Consider the following 21747-nt stretch of genomic DNA (forward strand, 5'->3'; position numbering starts at 1 on the left):
TATTTAAAAATATATAAGGATTAGGCTAAGAGGCTCACTTACTAGTGATAAGTTAGTTGCAAGGCTATGCATTCCAGTGAGCTTTGGAATATGTTGTTTTTCAACTGAATTAGTTGGCCTTATAAAACAGATGTTTAAAAGGCATTTATTGAAACTTAACAATGGAACAGAATATACTGCAAAGTGAGAAACAACGTTTTCTTCATTAAAGTGATGACCAGGTAGTTAGAACAACGATAAGGAAACTGACACTTATCTATCAGTGCCTATCAAACGGAACTATTACTGTTAAAAAATGAAAAGCTAACTACTGTCTTCGTGATGCTGGCCTTCGTACAAAGATCATAATATGATTTTATTTTAATTGGGTTGACTTCATAGCATAGCTTTTCATTTTAATCAGGTTGACTTGATAATTTAACATGAAAATAATATGCTTTCATAATGAGGAGTGTACAAAGAGCATTAGCTATAAGATTGTTCATCATAAAGCTGTTACAATAGTAAACACTGGAAACATCCAAAATGTCCATAAATAAGGGATTAATTAAATATAGCACAGCCATATAATAGAATACTATCCTGATGATGTTGTATATAGAGGTTTATTAGGAAAACATTCATAATGTTACATTAGGTTTAAAACAAAGCTAGATTAGAAAACCGAATGTGCGGTAGAAACCCAGTTTTATTGAAAAACAAATAAAATAGAACACATATATATATCTAGAAAAATAAGGCTTAAGATACCTAGTATTCTTATTCATGAGTAATGGGAATATGCGCACACACAAGTGTGTGTGTGTGTCTGTGTGTGTACATGCATGCAAACGTACACAGGGGAACAAGTGCCAAGGGGCATGTAAATGTGTGTACACGCATAGGTATTCACCTAGTTGTAGTTTTAAATGTTTTCTTCACTACATAAATATTGCTTTCACAGTCATAAAATAAAATTATCTTAAAACATTTAAAAAGAAGTAGTTTTTACTGTCAAGTTTAAATGTGAAAAACAAAGCCTGTCTGCAGTATGTATTTCTTTACCATCATTCTTTTAAATTATAAGTCAAAATTAAGGAATTTACATTCTGACTCTAACATAAAATACTGAAAGCCAAAAACAATTAACATGACATTTTTACAAAGAACAATGTCTGAAAACAAACAATTGGCAGGGGAAAAAAACATATATTCCGAATATAACACTTGGATTAAATGATAAATCTATTATTTTAAGTCCTATTTGCAGTCACCAAAGTGCAATATGGCACTGAAATTACAAAATAAATACTCCTCAAGAGAAAATTCTGATTCCCTTTGATCTTAGAAGAGGTCATCTCATGCTCCAAGTGAGCCATTTAGAAATCTCCCCTTGCTATTTATTTGTATGGGATATCTGATTGCACAACACAACTAGAACCACTGTATAAAATTTTAAAAACCTATGTTTCAATGGTAAAATATAAAATTTTATTATCAGGAATTATTTTTTTTTTGCATTGATGATTTAGTACTGTTATTTATACTCTCAGTTTCTTCTAGTAGGTTTCTATTTTCCAATAAGTCCATACATATTACTTTAATTCCTTATATCTAAGATCTTTAAACAGAAATGGACACTAAATCCATTCTATTTATAAATTCTGATACATAGATAATATATATTCAACTGTTCATTTACAAGATATACAATATAAAAAAATTGCAAAACTATCCATTTCAACATATTAAAAAAATTTATCCACTGTGGCATTTATTAGCAACTAGAAAGTCTGAAAATATCAAATATTTTATTTTAATTTTTTTAGAGTTAAATGTTACCATTTAAAATGTCCTAAGATAAACTTACTTAGATTTCTTTATCAAAGTATAAAATATTAATAGCATTTAACTTTAACACCAAAAACTAATGAATGACATGGTTGGTGTAATATTCAAAAGACTTGATGTTTTCTCCTAATATGACTGTAGGTACATTTTTCTGTTCCATTTTTCATCTCCTACACAAAATTATTCCATGCCAAATCCTTTAAATTCCTTTTGAAGTTTAAAATTAATTCCCATGATTACTCTTCCATAGTCCTGCATCTTTTAGAAAATTCAAAATATGCTTATACTTTTTGAGAAATCAGATGAAATTCCAAATATCCTATTGAGTATGTGCTATGCTTTTAAAAAGAAAAACCACACACTCATTCTCTGAAAAACTATCCATCAAGGAGTCTAATTCTGTAATTAATATTAATACAAACAAGGTAACAATTTGCTTTAAGTGTCCACTCATAATGTTAAATTGGTGTTAAATTATAAAGAACTTCCATAGAAATACACAAGATATACACATTGATCCTAAATGAAATTCATTATTAGCAGCTCTACTATACTTAATGGCAAATGAATTCTTAATAATGAGGCACTTGATGTGTTATCGGGAATGAGATTGACAAGAAAACCACTTAGCTTCTCTTTCTAATAATATTATAACATGTTACTGATAAAGCACCTATATTTTTCAATTTGGAAGAAGAAAGTTTAAAGAAGATGATGTTTTACCTAACCTTTTAAATATAGTGTTTCCTGTCCAGAGTTGTCAAAGGTTTCGCTCTTTTATAAGCTTGTCTTGCCCTTACCATCAGAAGTCCATAAGAACAGATGCTGGAATAATTAAAAACCTATCACTACAGACTCTTCCACTACATTACAGACTAGGAAAATGAAGGCAGTTTATGGGTGTCCTTGTCTCACTTTATCCACCTCTTCATGGTTGACATGTAAGCTTTAATGTGCATCCTTGCACCTCTCCTCCGGCAGGAAGCCTGTCTCTGGGGATCACTTGCAGAAAATAGGACATTGAGTCCATAATTAAAGTAATCTCTTTCCAGGCAGATGCTGCAGTTGGCTCTGTTATCATATATTACAAAAGGCATCTTGAGGGTTATAAAATGTGCAGCAAATAGCTTTGGAGATGAGAAACAGCAATTTTTCATCTAATTTTGATCCATAGACATGTAAGCACTGCATTGCTACTTTTTGGTTTTGAGCCAAATAACTATTATGGTGCTGAGAGAAGCCAGGCAGTAACCAAAATTAAAGAATACTTTAGCTTTTATCCTCAAAGTGAGAAAAGCTCTTTTGTAACCATCTTTGCACTTAGCAAATAAGGATGCCATCTCAAATCTGAGCATTAATGCCTGCAGGCAGATTTAGAAGAAAGGCTTATGTAGCTTAGCTTTACAGCCATATTTTCAATATATTTGCTTAAGTTAAAACCAGGGGTTGATTAAGGGACCAACTCCTTGCAACTACAGTGTACATTTTTAATTAGAAGCATTTCTACTGTTTATCTTTCGCATAATATTTTAGGGCATTGCTCTTTGAAATATATGTCAGTCCAGATAACTGGTATATTCATATTATTCATAATCCCTTCTATAAATACCAGTAGTGAAGACAAATGGAAGAGATTTGACTAACACATTTTTGTTTCCAGCTTAGGACTTGCCAATGTGGATAAACAAAACCTGATCTCAGTATTGTGAGGTGCTAAATGGAGATGGAAATAATTTTGTTCAATATTTCTCAGTTCTAAATATGACAACTTCTCAATATGAACTGCTTCAATTTTTAAAAGGTGATCTAAGAATTCCAGAAAATATGTGGTTTAAATATTTTTATTTCCTCAAACTGTTTTTTTTTTTTAATTTAAAGCAAATTTTATGAGACTTGTGACTTTAAATTTAAAATGTTACAACATAAAGCCAGATGTCATGAGTGCACGCATGGAAGTTTAAATAACAAAGGAGAAACTCTAATTTTCTAACACAGTCTTCTGGTACTTTTATGCATTAAGGTATGTTTTTCATTCGTATATTCATGCATTTGCTCATTCATACAACAAATATTTTTTAGAGACACTCTCGTTCAAATAATTTTATAATACTACTTCAACTCAAATATTAATATTAGAAAATATGTAGTCAGTATTTGCCAGCTCAAAGGCAATATTCAATTTTGCATATTGCTTTCAGCTCTGTGTTTATGCATATTATCTTGTTTTTAAGTAATTATTTTATCCCTGCTGTTGTTCAGTCACTAAGTTGTGTCCAACTGTTTGCAAACCCATGGACTGCAGCACACCAGGCTTCCCTGTCCTTCACTATCTCCCAGAGTTTGCTCAAACTCATGTCTATTAAGTCAGTGATACCATTCAACCATCTCATCTTCTGTCACCCTCTTTTCCTCCTGCCTTCAATCTTTCCCAACATGAGTGTCTTTTCCAATGAGTGGGCTCTTTGCATTAGGTAGCCAAAATACTGGAACTTCAGTTTCAGCATCAGTCCTTCCAATGAATATTCAGGGTTGATTTTCTTTAGGATTGACTGGTTTGATCTCCTTGCAGTCCAAGGGACTTTCAAGAGTCTTCTCTCCAACACTACAATTTGAAAGCATCAGTTCTTTGGTGCTCAGCCTTCTTTTTCGATCCAACTCTCACATCCATACACAACTACTGGAAAAAACATAGCTTTGACTAGATGGACTTTTTTTTTCCCATTTATTTTTATTAATTGGAGGCTAATTACTTTACAATATTGTAGTGGTTTTTGCCATACACTGACATGAATCAGCCATGGATTTACATGTGTTCCCCATCCCGATCCCCCCTCCCTAGATGACTTTTGTCAGCAAAGTGATGTCTCTGCTTTTTTATTACACTGTCTAGATTTGTCATAGCTTTTCTATCAAGGAACAAGCATCTTTTAATTTCCTGGTTGCAGTCACCATCCGCAGTGATCCTAAAGCCCAAGAAAATAAAATCTGCTACCGTTTCCACTTTTCCCCATCTATTTGCTATGAAGTGATGGGACCAGATGCCATGATCTTAGTTTTTTGAATGTTGAGTTTTAAGCCAGATTTTTCAATCTCCTCTTTTATCCCTAGTATTAATAATTTTTCCTGTTTGGTCTGATATTAACATAGTGACATCTGTATATCAACTATACTTCAAAAAATACAGTGACACCAACTTTCTTCTGGCGAACATTTTCCTGGGGACTTCACCGGTGATCCAGTAGTTACTTTATGCTCCCAATGCAGGAGGTTTGGGTTTAATCCCTGGTCAGGGAATTAGAGTCCACATATTGCAAATAAGAGTTTGCACGCTATAACTAAAAGATCTCAAAAGCTGCATTTACAGATTCCACTTGTTACAATGAAGATCTAAGATTCCATATGCCACAACTAAGACCCAGCAAAACCAAATGAATAAATAAATAAAAATATTTTTAAAAATTTCCTGGTATTTCATTTTTCCCACTCTTTGCTTTTAATGTGTGTATGCCATTATGTTTAGGTTTCTCTCTTGGAAGCAGTATATTGCTGGATTTTTGAAATTGCATTCTGAAAGTTACAGTGTCTTAATTGGTGAATTTAATGTTTACATTGTTGTAAATATATGTACATGTGTTTCTGTATACACACACACATATATATATATACCTACATATTTATAGTATCTTATATCACATTTTATACTCCTATGCCTTTTATACTTGCCTTCTCCCTTTCTTTCAGTCAGTACAGTTCAGTTACTCAGTTGGTATGACTCTTTGCAACCCCTATAGCATGCCAGGCTTCCCTGTCTGTCACCAACTCCCAGAGCTCACTCAAACTCATGTCCATCGAGTCAGTGATGCCATCCAACCATCTCATCCTCTGTTGTTCCTTTCTCCTCCCAACTTCAATCCTTCCCAGCATCAGGCTCTTTTCCAATGAGTCAGTTCTTCGTATCAGGTGGCCAAAGCATTCGAGCTTTGGTTTCAGCATCAGTCCTTCCAATGAATATTCAGGACTGATTAAGGACTGACTGGTTTGATCTGCTATCCAAGGAACTCTCAAGAGTCTTCTCCAACACCACATTTCAACAGCATCAATTCTTTGGTGCTCAGCTTTCTTTACGGTCCAACTCTCACATCCATATATGACTATTGGAAAAACCATAGCTTTGACTAGATGGACCTTTGTCAGCAAAGCAATGTCTCTGCTTTTTAATACGCTGTCTAGGTTGGTCATGGTTTTTCTTCCAAGGAGCAAGCATCTTATAATTTCACAGCTGCAGTCACCATCTGCAGTGATTTTGGAGCCTAAGAAAATAAAGTCTGTCACTGTTTCCATTGTTTCTCCATCTATTTGCCATGAAGTGATGGGACCAGATGCCATGATCTTCATTTTTTGAAGGTTGAGTTTTAAGCCAACTTTTTCACTCTCTTCTTTCACTTTCATCAAGAGGCTCTTTAGTTCTTTGCTTTCTGCCATAAGGGTGGTGTCATCTGCATATATGATGTTATCGATATTCCTCCCAGAAATCTTGATTCCAGTCTGAGCTTCATCCAGCCTGGCATTTTGCATGATGTACTCTGCAGGTAAGTTAAATAAGCAGAGTGATAATATACAGCTTTGATGTACTCCTTTCCCAATTTGGAATCAATCCATTGTTCCATATCTGGTTCTAACAATGTGTTTCTTGATCTGTATACAGGTTTCTGAGGTGGCAGTTAAGGTGGTCTGATATTTCCATCTCTTGATGAATTTTCCACAGTTTGTTGTGATCCACACAGTTAAAGGCTTTAGTGTAGTCAATAAAGCAGATGTTTTTCTGGAACTCTCTTGGGTTTTCTAAGATCCAATGGATTGTTGGCAATTTGATCTCTGTTTCCAGTCCCTTTGCTAAATCCAGCCTCGAACATCTGGCAGTTTTCAGTTCTTATATCATTGAAGTGTCACTTGGAAAATTTTGAGCATTACTTTGCTAGCATGTGAGATGAGTGCAATTGTGTGGTAGTATGAGCATTCTTTGGCATTGCCTTTCTTTGGGATTGGAATTAAAACTGACCTTTTCCAGTCCTGTGGCCATTGCTAAGTATTCCAAATTTGCTGGCATATTGAGTGCAGCACTTTCACAGCATCATCTTTCAGGATTTGAAATAGCTAAACTGGAATTCCATCACCTCTACTAGCTTTGGTGGATCAAATTTTATTTCATTCTTTTCCCCATCCCACCCCCTATTTTGGAAGTTATGCACTTATTTCTGATCTATACATTTATGTTTTCAAAAATCATTCCTAACTAAGCCTATAATCTTCTTCCAGAACAATTGGAGGACCTTAGAAAATTTTAATACTGATTTTTCTTACACATTGATGTTGCTTAGTATTTTGATTATTCTTTGTCTTTAAACTTTATCCTAAAATAACTATTGGTTTATAGTATACATATACATTTACTTGTATCTTCAACGTTCATTTAGAATTTCTAACATTCTTACTCATAATTATTATTGTATTACACTATAATTTCATGCATCCTATGTCTTTTGAGTTTGTTTTCTTTTTTTCTAAAGCACATTCCTTAAAAACTTGCTTTAAAATTATCTCTGTGTGGGAAAAACAATTAAAACTTGTATTTTTTTTTAATGTTTTCATAATGACTGATACTTCATCAAGGTATAGAATTCTGGGAAGACAACTATTTTCCTTCCCCACTTTGAAGATACTGTTTCACTGGTCAGCTATTGTTGCTTATGAGAAAAGCACTGCTAGACTAAAATTACAGGTTATCTGCCTTTTTCTGTTTGTTTGTCTTTGAGATTTTCTATGTCTTTGACCTTCTGAAGATTCACTATGATCTATATCAGTGCTAATTTATTTTATTTATTTTGATTAAATAGAAAAGACTCCTGTCTTCCTTAATTCCAGAAAATTCTCCTCCATGATCTCTTGAAATATGCCTGTTTTTATTCTTTCTACTTCCCCTTCTAAAGCTTCTACAAGATGCCAATTTCTTACCTTGGTGTTCCATACCAGGAGAATAATGTAAAACTAGACTTCTCACATGCTGAGAGTTTTTGTTTCTCGTTAAGTGACTTATTTTTACCAAAGGCTTCAGTCAAATAACAAGCTTCTTTGCTGTTTTCCCAGGCAGAGCTGAATAATACTTTGAAGATCTAAGCTTCGTGCAGGAAGCTCAGGTCCTGATTCCTGTCTTCCCCTATATCATGACTGTACCTACAGGTGCCACTCAGAATTCTAGGCCTAGGACCTAAACCCAGATTAAAAATACCCATAGGCTACCAAAATGTCAGTTCCTACTTTCTGATCCAGTTTTGATAGCTCCCATTTTTCCCAGAATTATGTTTTTTTTTTCTCTCTCAAATCAGTTTTTTATATATTTTAATCATTTCAGTCAAAGTTTCTATGCAATTTCAGTGTAAGAAGTTTTTCCTGTGCCAACTCAGGCTTCCATGATGCCAGAAGTCCTCTGAAAACATAATTTTAATGTGTTTGAAATAATTTTTTGCTTTTGTCACTTAATATTCTAAGCATTTTCCAAGTTGTTATACTGTCTTTCATAATTAATATTTTAAAAGTGACATAGAGTGGTATACAGGATAGTAGTTAAAAGGGCATGTTTTGAAAGTGAAAGTGAAAAAGTGACAGAGTGGTATACAGGGTGGTAGTTAAAAGGACGTGCTTTAGGTCAAAACCAACCTGTCTCTGAGCTCTTTGAGCTCTTCCTTCAGTAGGTGGTTCGAGGAGAGGAATTTAGTAGTTTGCCTGGTACACGGGTGCTCACCAATTGGAAGTTGCTATTTTGACTACTACTATCATTATCACCTGGAGAAGGAAATGGCAACCCACTCCAGTACTCTTTCCTGGAAAATCCCATGGACAGAGAAGCCAGGTAGGTTACAGTTCATGGAGTCGCAAAGAGTCAGACATGACTGAGTGACTTCACTTCCTTTCTTTCTTTCTTTCTTATCATTATCACCATCATCATCACATGGTATTCCAAATTTCATTATCACTCACTTTCCTATTAATGATGATTAGCCTTTCAGATCAGTTAATTTTATTTATTTTTTTCCCTTTTTTTTTTTTTATTAGTTGGAGGCTAATTACTTTACAATATTGTAGTGGTTTTTGTCATACATTGACATGAATCAGCCACGGATTTACATGTATTCCCCATCCCGATCCCCCGTTCCACCTCCCTCTCCACCCGATCCCTCTGGGTCTTCCCGGTGCACCAGGCCCGAGCACTTGTCTCATGCATCCAACCTGGGCTGGTGCAGATCAGTTAATTTTAAATGTTAGGTACATGGTAGTAAATTTTCATGTCACAAGGGCATACTTGAAAAGACCCAGAACTTAAAACATGTGGCAGGGGATGGGGGGGAAATGAGGGATTGGCAGGGTCAAAGCAGGGGTTGAGGCTCAGAACTGGGGGCATGGAGAGCCCAGGGTAGCCAAAGGGCAGCTCTGAGTCCTGAGCACTGTGTGGGAAGGAAGCCAGAGGGAATCCTCACCTGTCACACTTGGCCTAGCACTGCCCAAAAAGTTAAGGACCATAGTAATTGCTGCACTGACAAACAAAATTAAAATGAAGAGTTTGGTAATCAGTTTTTTACATAAAACTTCCCTACTTGTCCAGGTTAGCAGTTATGATAATTCAAGTTCACAGTACAACTCCAAAATCAATGTCCTTTGAAGTATATGGTTATTTACATTCTGTAAATGTTAAGGTAACATTAGAGGAAAAAATAATTCATTCAATCCTCTAAATCAGTATTGCACACCGAACTTTCTAAAATGATGGAAATGTGCTAGATGTGCTGTCCAATATAATAGTCACTAGACATTTATGGCTAATGAGAACTTGAAATGTGGCTAGTGCAAATGAAGAACTGATTATTTAGTTTTATTTGACTTTAATCATTTAAATTTAAATAATCACATATAGCTACCATGTTAGAAAGCACAATTTTAAATAAATTTTAATATGTGTGTATATATGCATGTGTATATATATGTATATATGCATGTACTCATGTGTACATATATATATACACATACATATACACAGATACACACATATAGATATCTGTATATAAATATATACACACAGTATGTCCAAATAAGTCAGAGAGGACAAGTTCTTTGAAAAATTTTTATCTGGAAGAAGAAATCAAAATTTTATTTCATATTTGTAATAATGTCTTAATATTTAAAGATCTTAAAGCAGAATTAAGCAAAATCCTCTTGCTAGTATATATTAACCCAGTGATTATGTTGGCAAACTGTGGAATTGCTGTTGCCATGAGAAAAGCTTATTTACCTGTTTCCCAGACATTTTTGTCATCACTTTTATTGACTGTGTAGTCAGTTTAAAGAAAAAGAAGTAATTTCACATTTTTGCCTTCTAAATCTGGTTCCACTGAATTCTACTAACAGAAATAACTCAAATCTCTGCCCACATCTCATTAGAAAATTTCTATCAGGTATGGAGAACTGCTGATAAATGTAATACGTAAAGCTTTTAGATTTACTGATTTGGGTCCTTCTGCTTTCATAAGAGTTACGTGTGTTTTCAAGTAAGAAGCACAAAATAGAGTAGTAATCCCATCTAAACCACAAGGGCTTGTAATAAGGAGCATCTCAGTTCGATCCCTGGGTAGGGAAGATCCCCTGGAGAAGGGAAAGGCTACCCACTCCAGTATTCTAGCCTAGAGAATTCCATGGACTGTATAGTCCATGGGGTCTGCAAAGAGTCCGACATGACTGAGTGACTAACTTTCTCTTTCACTTTCAAGGATTCCATTGAATTAGTCTATTTACTTAAGTGCCCTCCACAAGTGACAATTACATTAAAGGAATGGAAGGGAAGAAGAAAAGGATGGGTTTGCCATAGAGTTTTAAGACTTAACATTAGGAGAAACTACTATTTCTACATAAAAAGAAAAAAGAACATTAAAAAAATCACCAACAACTATTTACTGTGGGATAGAATTTCATAGATATAGGTCCATCTTTGGACCCGAATTAAAAATACTTCATTTCTGAAGTGGACAATTTTTCTCACTATAAAGCAGTTCTACTTCTCTGATGGTCTTAACGTTTTGATGCAAAGAAAAGTGTCACACTGAGATTCCGGTAGCTTTCCCTAATATAACCAGTGCCATTTACATGGTAGTTTTTTACAAGGAGACACAGAAAGTGATAAAAGAGACAGGAAAAATGGAAGGAAATAGTTTGCCTTTTGAATATCTGTTAATTTTTTTAAAAAAAATATGCTGTGTAATTACTGTAATAAAAATAATTTCTTACACCTTCCTGGTGATTAGTGATCATATTTTGTCTCAAGATTTTACCATACTCCTTAAAACTAAGGATTAAATCCCCAGGAAGCATCTTGACCTCATTTGACAAAATGCTGATAAATAAGAACACACGTTAGTCCCTGAACTTTGACTATCTCCTTGTTCAAGTCTAATTGGCTATTTGACTTTGATGAAAAACAGGCCAGTGAGAAAATGAGAAGTATCAGTTAGGCTTCTAGCCACTTACTTTTAAGTGCAGATATATACATATATATTTATCCTATCATTCAAAGGTATGTTTTTGAAATATCTGTCTCAAGTTGGGGAATGTCTGTTTAAAAAAAAAGAAAACTGGATCAACAGGAAAAAATTAACAGACTTGTAACTTAGGAAACAGATGAAATTACTCCCTAGTAAAATAGCATATCTGGTTTTATCAAACAGTGTGGATATAATCATTTTGGCCTAACATGAGAAGTAATTTATTTTTGCAATAAGCTATGTATGCATGCGTGTGCTCAGTCATGTCTGACTCTTTGCAACTCTGTGGACTGGAACCCACCAGGCTCCTCCATCTATGGGATTCTCCAGGCAAGAATACTGGAGTGGGTTGCCATATCCTTCTCCAGTGGATCTTCCTGAACCAGGGATCTAACCCATGTCTCTTGTATCTTCTGCACTGCAGGCAGATTCTTCACCCACTGAGCCACCTGGGAAGCCCAATCTATGTATAACCAAGATAACAAACATTTCTCCAAAGAAGACATATAGATGGCCAACAAATACATGAAAAGATGCTCAACAATGCTTATTATTAGAGAAATGCAAATCAAAACTATGAGATACCACCTCACACTTGTCAGAATGGCCATCACCAAAAATCTGCAAACAATAAATTCTGGAGAGGATGTGGAAAAAAGGGAACCCTCTTGCACTACTGGTGGGAATGTAAATTGATACAGGCACATTGGACAACAGCATGCATATTTCTTAAACAAACTAGGACTAAAACTACCATGTGACCCGGCAATCTCACTACTGGCCATAAACCCTGAAAAATCATAATTCAAAAAGATATACGTCCCCTATCGTTCACTGCAGTACTATTTACAATAGCCAGGACGTGGAAGCAACTTAGATGTCCATCAATAGATGAATGCATAAAAAAGCTGTGATACATATATACAGTGGAATATTACTCATCCATATAAAGGAATGAATGTGAGTCCGTCAAACTGAGGTAGATGAACCTAGAGCCTGTATATAGAGTGAAGCAATTCAGAGAGAGAAAAACAAATATATATTGACACATTATATGGAATCGAAAAATGGTACTGATGAACCTATTTGCATGACAGGAATAGATACACAGATGTAGAGGATGGACTTGTTGACACAGCAGGGGAAAGAGAGTGTGGGATGAACTGAGAGAGCAGCATTGACATATATACACTACAGTGTGCAAATTAGACAGATAATGGGAAACTGCTATGTAACTCAGGAAGCCTAGCCTGGTGCTCTGTGACGACCTAGAGGGGTGGGATTGGGGAGTGAGAGGGAGGAGCTAGAGGGGAGAGAGGACCCAGAGGGGTGGTATGTGGGGGTGAGAGGGAGGAGCTAGAGGGGAGAGAGGACCCAGAGGGGTGGTATGTGGGGGTGAGAGGGAGGAGCTAGAGGGAGAGAGGACCCAGAGGGGTGGTATGTGGGGGTGAGAGGGAGGAGCTAGAGGGGAGAGAGGACCCAGAGGGGTGGTATGTGGGGGTGAGAGGGAGGAGCTAGAGGGGAGAGAGGACCCAGCGGGGTGGTATGTGGAGGTGAGAGGGAGGCTCCAGAGGAAAGGGAGATACACACACACACACTCTTATGGCTGATGTGTGCTGCTGTCAGCAGAAACCAATGCAACTTTGTAAAGCAATTATCTTCCAGTTAAAAAAATTTTTTAATACAAAGTAAAATGAAATCTGTATACATCAACTGTTAGTGTCCTTATCCATAGGTATGAAGGCACTCCCCATAAACGTACCTGTGGGGGAGTTCCTGATCTTATTTCAAACATTTAAGTAACAAGGCAAACATCTCCAATGTTTTCTTCTGATTGATGGAAATAAATGGGCAACCATACTATCTTTCATGAGGAATCCTCCATACAGACTAGAATGGCACTCATCAAAAATTAAAGGCACCAGAGATATACTCAAGGCAGAATTTCAAATGTCTGCATCTGTATCACTTTGAGTATGTTCAGAGTTCAGAAAGTTATACTGTCTTCAATTTTTTTTAATGATTTTTTTTGTCTTCTTGTTTAGTGTAATTTTAAGGTCCCTCTAGGAGAATCTTCCTTTAAAATATCAAATGTTCAAATATGGTCCACCTCTGTACTTCTTTGGGCCCTTAAGTTCAATTCTTTGTTGTTGCTTCAGTATCTTAAACAGAACACTGCTTGCTTTATACTGTTCTCAGTATAAAGTTTGCTGTTTGTAGTGAGTTCATTTAAGGTTAAATCAGTATTAATTTAGACACAAATCTGATCTTCTTTCATGTTCCATTTTTATTCTAATATTACGCTAGCATCTGTCCAAGCAGTTAAATCTAATGGTGTTCAATTTTGCCTTTAATTCACACATTCTCTCCCTATATGTGATTCCTTTTGTGACAATGGGTGGGATATAATCAGCATCCAAAGAATGAACCTATATCATACATATCAAGATCAGGCCCATGTTTGACATATTAATCAGCCACATTTCAGAAGTCTAAATCAGTGCTTGTCTAATATTTCATTAAAAACTCTAGTTTTCATCATATCAATACCATAGGCATTTTATCATATAAAACAGGTAAGTGATGATTTTAGAGGCAAATGTAGTAAAGTGGCAAAAATCACTTGCTTGAAACTGGATTGTCTTCTGAATCCAGGTTGTGTCAATCACTGAGTTATGTTAAGCAAGTTATCTAACATCTCTGTACTTCAATCTGTGTGCATGCTAAGTCACTTCAGTCATGTCCGACTCTGTGCGACTGTATTTTCTCTAGCCTGTCAGCTTTCTCTGACCGTGGGATTCTCCAGGCAAGAATACTGGAGTTGGTTGCCATGTTTTCCTCTAGGGGATCTTCCCAACCCAGGGATCCAACCAGCGTCTCCTGCATCTCCTGCACTGCAGGTGGATTCTTTACCACTGAGCCACCAGGGAAGGCCTGTACTTCAATCTACTCATCTGTAAACTGAGGTAATAATAGCATCTGCTTCACAGGATTACTGTGAGGATATAATGGATTACAAGATGCAAACTACTTAGAATAGTGACTGGTATGTTGTAAATTTTCAAAATATTAATTAATTTTGCAGTTGTTATTTTACAACTCTACTTCCTTGTTAGTTTCTAACTGTTAGAGTTACATGCCCTGGAGTTTTCTTTCTTTCCTTCCATCCTTTCTTCCCTCCTTCCCTTGTCCTTTTTTCTACCTTTTCACCTCCTCCTTCCCCGCCTTAACCCCCTTCTTCCTCTCCTCCTCCCTCTTTCTATACCACCTCCTCACCCTTGGAAAAAAATCTTAAATTTACATCCAAAAACTTGCGATAAGTTTGAGCTTACTAGTCACTAAAGATTAATCAAATACAAAAGTGAAGACAAACTGTATTATCCTAAGAACTGCACGCTTAGCAGATCTCTGGATGAAACTATCATTTAAGATGTAAATGTTATCAATTGGTGTCATAAAGCTAAGGACAGAATAATTTTAGTTACTGAGCCCTTTGATATATTTGTACCAGTACAGCTAGTAACTTTATCCTTAGGCCATTCTTTTCTCTCGGTCTCTCACTTGATTATTTTTAATGAGAAAGGCAGTAAAAACACAGTACGAATGATTATGTTGCTAAGTGGTTTATCAATAAAACATGGCTTATTCAGACAGAGTGCCACTTACTCTTCTCTGGAAATGGCACACATAGCATGTTATATAATGGTTTAGCATTTCAGTTCAAATAGTCCATAGTTCTTACTATGAGATTCTTTGAAAAAGGGTTCAAATAGATAATTGGGTTTTAAAATCACAGAGTTTGGACCATACACTGGCAATACTAATATGAGGTTGCAGAATTGGGTGCAGTGTCGATTCAACTGCGCACTCTAGACAGACCACATACATGGTAAATGATAAATACTAGTTGCTGGATTTCTTCAAATCCAAGACCATCAGTCATAATGTGTGCATGTGCTCAGTCGCTCAATTGTGTTTGACTCTTTGCAATGCCATGGACTGTAGCCTGCCAGGTTCCTCTGTCCATGGATTTTCCAGGCGAGAATACTGGAGGGAGTTTCCATTTTCTTCTCCAGAGGATGTTCCCAACACAGGGATCAAATCCATGTGGATTCTTTACTGCTGAGTCACCAGGGAAGGTGTAAGATGCAACTTAAGAGATTTGAAAATGTAAAGAAAAAAAAACTTCTGTATTTTAGAATCAATTAAATATGTCATTATTAGCTATTAAGAAATATTTACTGACTATACTTAATATTTTGTAATAACCTCTAAGGGAAGAGAATCTAAAAAGGAATACATATATGCATGTATGTGCATATATACATGAATGACTGTACCATACACTTGAAACTAACATGATGCTGTAAGTCAACTATACCTCAAGAAATGAAATAAAATAAAAAATAAAGCAAGAAAAAACTTATTGAGGGCCTTCTATTGTCTATAGTTTGGTATTAAGAACTATTAGTTACATAAAAATACCTAATACAGTACCTGACCTTAGAGGATTTCAAGCCCAGTTAAAAAAGAAAACACACATGTGAAAAATTAAATTATGACATGAATTAACAAACTAAGAGGAACTAAAGAGTCTCTTGATGAAGGTGAAAGAAGAGTGAAAAAAGCTGGCTTAATACTCAACATTCAAAAAACTAAGATCATGGGATCCCGTCCCATCACTTCATGGCAAATAGACAGGGAAAAAATGAAAAAGGTGACAGACTTTATTTTCTTTGGCTCCAAAATCACTGGGGACAGTGACTAAAGTCATGAAATTAAAAGATGCTTGCTCCTTGGAAGAAAAGGTATGACAAACCTAGACAGCATATTAAAAGGCTTTGCTGACAAAGGTCCATCTAGTCAAAGCTATGTTTTTTCCCACTAGTCATATATAGATGTGAGAGCTGGACCATAAAGAAAGCTGAGCACCAAAGAACTGATGTTTTCAAACTGTGGTGCTGGAGAACACCATTGAGAGTCACTTGGACTGCAAGGAGATCAAACCAGTCAGTCCTGAAAGAAGTCAGTCCTGAATATTCACTGGAAGGACTGATACTGAAGTTGAAGCTCCAATTCTTGGGCCACCTGATGTGAAGAGACGACTCACTGGAAACGACCCTGATGTTGGGAAAGATTGAGGGCAGGAGGCGAAGGAGGAGAAAGAGGATAAGATGGTTGGATAGCATCATTGACTCAATGGACATGAGTTTGAGCAAACTCCAGGAAATAGTGAAGCACCGGGAAGTCTGGCATGCTGCAGTCCATGGGGTTGCAAAGAGTCAGACATGTCTGAGCAACTGAACAACAATAACAACAATGAATTAACTAATGATATGAAAACCTCATACAAAGTTCATTACAAAAGCATGTAAGTATGGTTGAAGTTTAATTTCCTAAAAGTAATTTTCCCTACCTTAAAAAGTAAAAGCTTTAATTTTTGGGGTTAGTCAGAAAAGACAGAATCAAAGTATATTTATGTTTCAAATGCCATAGGATTTTGTGGGTGTTTTTTGTGTGTGTAATGTTTAAACTAACATTGAACACTAGAAATCTTCTTCAAGTATTGCTGGCCACATACTAATTACAGATACTGATCCTTACATATAGCTCTACTCAACATGTAATAAATACCACAGTAAGAAACAAAGGCAAGAAATTGTAAGACTTTAGCTCAGAAAATTTCAAATGAATTGTTCGGTAGTTCATGTTTAATCTTCAGTTTCCCTATACTCTCTTACAAGCTAATTAGGAAAAGAGATCAATAAAAACATCTTGCCCACACAGGAGGCAGCTACTCTATGTGACATTCACCATAATCATTGCTTACAATAAGCATAGACTTAAACATTTATTAAGAAAGTTAAAAGGTGCAAAGTGCATCATCAAAATTTTATTAGGAAATACAAGTGAGGGTGTGTATACTTCGTAATCAGTAAAAATTACTTATTACCAAATTGTATTTTTTTACCAAATGCTAATAAAATATTGTTTGGAGCTGACATACAATACATTATTTCTAACAGAATACAATTTGATATCCCAGGAACAGTGATGCCACAAACCATCAAATATCATTTTAAAACAGACTAAACTAAAAACTGTATCTATTTGGAAATAGGCAATTCTGCACAGCTGGCATAGATTTACTTTGTGTTTTTTCAAAAAACGTAATTCTTGCTTTAAATGAAGAGCTTGTGAATGACAAGAATTTAAGTTATAAATGCCAACATAAGTAAGACAAAGTGTGCCAAAAGAGAGTCAGAGATTACTATTAAACTAAAGAAATAGACAACATTGTACAACAGATACAGTGTTGGCACTCCATATCCCTGGATTTTGCTTACAAGGTGGGTTGAATCTCTGGATGCACAAACCATAGATATAGAGGGTCCACTCTACCATGCTGTTTAATATAAGTGACTTGAGAACATGTGGAAGGTCCTAGAATACCCCTCCCCCAGTCTCCCAGGATGCAGAATTCAAAGGATATTTTCTGTGATTCCTGTGTATATAAGTCCTTGAACCAACTGTGGAGGAATCATGAAGAAATAAGAATTTGTCCTTTTCCAATCTAATCTAATAGAAAAAGCAAGAATTTAAATCAAATACAAGTAAATAGTAAAATATAGTCAACATTATAACAGAGTTGGGCTTCCCAGGTGGCATTAATGGTAAAGAACCCACCTGCCAATGCAGGAGATGCAAGAAACATTAAGTTCAATCCTTGGGTCAGAAAGATCCCCTGGGGAAGGGCATGGCAATCCACTCCAGTATTCTTGCCAAGAGAATCATATGGACAGAGGAGCTTGGCTGGTTATGGTCCATAGGGTCTCAAAGAGTCAGACATGACTGAAGTGACTTAGCACACACGCCTAACAGAGTTATAAGCAAAATGTGACAATACACATCACTTCTGTTGCTGATATCTCAGAAAGCTTTATAAAAGATTTTTAGTTAAGAATGGCAGCTTGAGGAATGAGTAAGAACTTAACAATTGAATTTGAGAGAATAAGCATTCCAAGCTAAGGGAAAAGCATGGAGAAAGAGAAGAAGTCAGGGAATGTTTAGGGAATTGTGGGACGTGCTGCCATTTGTGACCATCAGGAGGCAGAGGTAATGGGAGACAAGAGAGAAGTTGATAAACCGCAAGATTTGGAAGCGCCCTCAAGCCCACTCCAAAAAGCTGGCCTTTAGAAGAAAGTCTTAGGCTATCCAAGCTTTGAGCAATCACACTTTGTGCCTTAGGAAGATTAACTGTGAGACAGACTGGATGAGAAACAGGCTGGAGGTAAACCAGTTAGGAAGCTACTGCAAGCACCTTAGCAAGAGGTACTGGAAAGAAAGGGTTCAAGGGTGAAAAACTTCCTGAGCGAGAAAATGATGGGATTAAATGTCAACCAGCCGGGTGGATGAATCTGATGTTTGCAGCCTGAGTAACCTAGAGGATAGGCAGAGAGAATATATAATCAGTGATGTGACATGCACCCTTGACAATGAACTGTATATTACTGAGGGAGAAGAAAAGACAGTGGTAAATTTTGGAGTATTCAGGTTTTACAGGATCTTGCTGTCTGAGGAGAAGGCTGGCATAGAACAGTATTCAAGATGAATTCTAGCCCTGTTTCACCTGACTGCCCATAGAATAGCTAGCTGTTTCAGAACTTATTCCATTGGCCTACTCATCTATTCAACAAATATTTAGGTAGTGCTTCCAGTATGTGCAGGAACTGTATTAGACAACTGGGGTGAATCAGTAAACACAACAGAAAACCATTCTTACCTTCAAGGAACCTGCATTTCAGCAGGAACAGTCAGACAATAAATAACATACATAAATAAATGAAGTATATCATGTATTAGAATTGAAAAAATACAATGGGATTAAAAAAGAGATAAGTAAGAAAGATAAGGAGTGATGATCGTGTGGCAGGAGTAGGGGAATAGTCTGCATTGAGAGATGTCACAAGTCACAGACTCTGAACCATAGTGCAATGTTTATCTAAGGATGCTACTGGGACACGGCTTACTACCCTTCCCTGTTTCCTCCTGATGAGCACAGGAGAGATTCAGTAAGTTTCTATAGAGTTCTGACTTCTTACCACCCTGAGTCAGCTAACTGTTTATGTTTTCCTCTTGGCACTTGTGGCTAGGTTTAGCTAAAAGCTGAATCTCTAAATCTCTGGTCTTCTTCTAAACTGTGTATGGACCCTCATAGCATTTTTTTGTATCTGTTTTCATCTTATTTTCTGAAAATCATTTCCCTATTTTCTTCATTTCTTCACATACTTTTATCTTATTGAATTTTTTTGTTGTTGCAATTTTGGCCTTTTTTGACACCAAAAATGAGTGGCCTTAATTAAGGTTAAATTTGCTAAAATAATACCTTTAAATAGTTAGTATATACATAACCTCAGAGAGGTTATGTAACTGAGCAGGACTCTACGGGGTCTTTGCAAACAGACCACTGCATGTTCTACGCCTGCCTCTTGTGTGTGTGTGTGTGTGTGTTAGTTGCTCAGTCGGGTCCGACTCTCTGTGACTCCATGGACTGTAACCCACCAGGTTCCTCTGTCCATGGAATTCTCCAGGCAAGAATACTGGAGTGGGTTGCCATTTCCTTCTCCAGAGGATCTTCCCCACCCAGGGATTGAACCTGGGTCTCCTGCATTGCAGGCAGACACTTTACCATTTGAGCTACTAGGGAAGCCTATGCATGCTTGCCTGTTAGTTGTAGAAAAACTTTAGCCTCTCAGGCCTTCCCCAAGTGCCAAAGCATAAATTTAATTGGAGAAGAAAATGCAGAAACAAAGGAAAACAGTCAAGCAAGGCAAAATAATAATAGTTTAGCTATTAAAAAAATTCAAGGACTTTGAGTTCCTCCTCAAGAGGTAATATTGTGAATCATAGCCTTTGAGCTACTTTGCAGATATTGAAACCCCCACCAGGTAGAACTTAACTGTATGTGCCACAAGCATCTTGACTCCAGACTGGTTGGAAGCAGAAGGTTGATGATACTGACTTCTGATTGTCTTACCATCAACCAATCAGAAGAATGTCCACAAACTGATCACATACCCTGCAATCTTCTCTCTCATCCTGTCTTTAAAAACCTTTTCCTAAAAATCATTGGAGAGTTCAGGTCTCTTGAGCACTAGCTACCTGGACTCCTTCCTTGGTGCCTTGCAATAAACATTGTACTTCCTTTCATCACAAGATGCTGTCAATTCACTGATTTTACTGTATACAGGCGGGTAGATCCAAGTTTGGTTTGATAACACATTTGCCTTCTGTACCAGTCACAGACACTTTGGGTACTTACATGAAATTCACACAGCCTGTACCAGCAGGTGGTGCAATCCAGACGAAGCTGAGGTTGGTTGTGGGCAGATGACTCACATGAGAGGCCACCACACTGCACATAAACTGGTTACCAAACTGGTGGTCAGACATGATACCTGACAAACAGAAAGGAAAGGGTGTTGTTATAAAAACAACAAAACAAAGTCCTTCATATGATGGCATGACAATATTTTCTGGACATTTTCCTTTTTTTTAATATTAAAACAGCCTTTTATTGTTAATGTCACGTAAGAAATGTAAGCAAGTTACACTATCTTAAAAAATACAACTAATGCGTTTTAGGGGAAACCCTTCCCTTCCCTCTCCTCCCCCTCCCCCCATTCCCCTTGGACATTTTTCTTTTATGTTAAGATTCAACATGCTGTCTGGCTTCCCCTTAAGTTGTGAGGCTTTCTATTTTCTATTGTCAGAAGGAAATTAATCATTTAAAACATTATTGTTAAGCAGCAATCTACTAAACTAATTGTTATAATACTTGCTTAATTTTGATTTTGTTGATTGGTCTTTACCCATCACCAAAGACCACCAGGACCACACCTGCAGTGAAACAAGTTTGGATTTATTGGAAGTGTTTGCAGCAAGGGACACCAAACATTACTGAGAAACTGGAGGTATCTCAGTAGGAGGATGTTAGCAGGAGCTTGTTAAAATATCTGGGTTTGTGTTAGATTATTTCCTGATTATAGTACTGAAAGTCCTGCATCCTGGAAACCCCCTCAGTCTTGTTGGGGAGGTTCCAGGGAAAGGTGGTTTTGATTCCAATCTTGGTACTATTAGAAAGTAGGAGCAATTTTATCACTGAGTATCTTAATTTGTATCTATGAGACATGAGGAATAGAGAAGAGCTAAAGTTGAGGTTGATAACAGCAGCAGCAATCACATTAGCAAGGAGAGGGAATGTTGGTCATGCTTTTGGTTTGTACTGTGTCCTTGCTTTTGTCTGCATTGAGGCATGATTAAAAAGTGGTCT

General features: G+C 36.5%; 1 protein-coding gene and 1 non-coding gene across 5 annotated transcripts in view; both read right to left on the reverse strand.

The window, feature by feature from the left end:
- RELN (reelin) overlaps positions 1-21747 on the reverse strand; it is a 527544-nt gene that overhangs the window by 348742 nt on the left and 157055 nt on the right. For all 4 annotated transcript variants that reach the window (XM_043872741.1, XM_043872740.1, XM_043872739.1 and 1 more), the window contains one exon: positions 20737-20872. In XM_043872741.1, coding sequence (XP_043728676.1) covers positions 20737-20872 — 136 coding nt within the window. The remainder of the gene's footprint in view (positions 1-20736; positions 20873-21747) is intronic.
- TRNAC-GCA lies at positions 20050-20121 on the reverse strand. Its single transcript has one exon. It is a non-coding gene; the product is annotated as a tRNA-Cys (tRNA).

Source organism: Cervus elaphus, chromosome 18, assembly GCF_910594005.1.
Source record: "Cervus elaphus chromosome 18, mCerEla1.1, whole genome shotgun sequence".
Classification (NCBI taxonomy): Eukaryota; Metazoa; Chordata; class Mammalia; order Artiodactyla; family Cervidae; genus Cervus; species Cervus elaphus.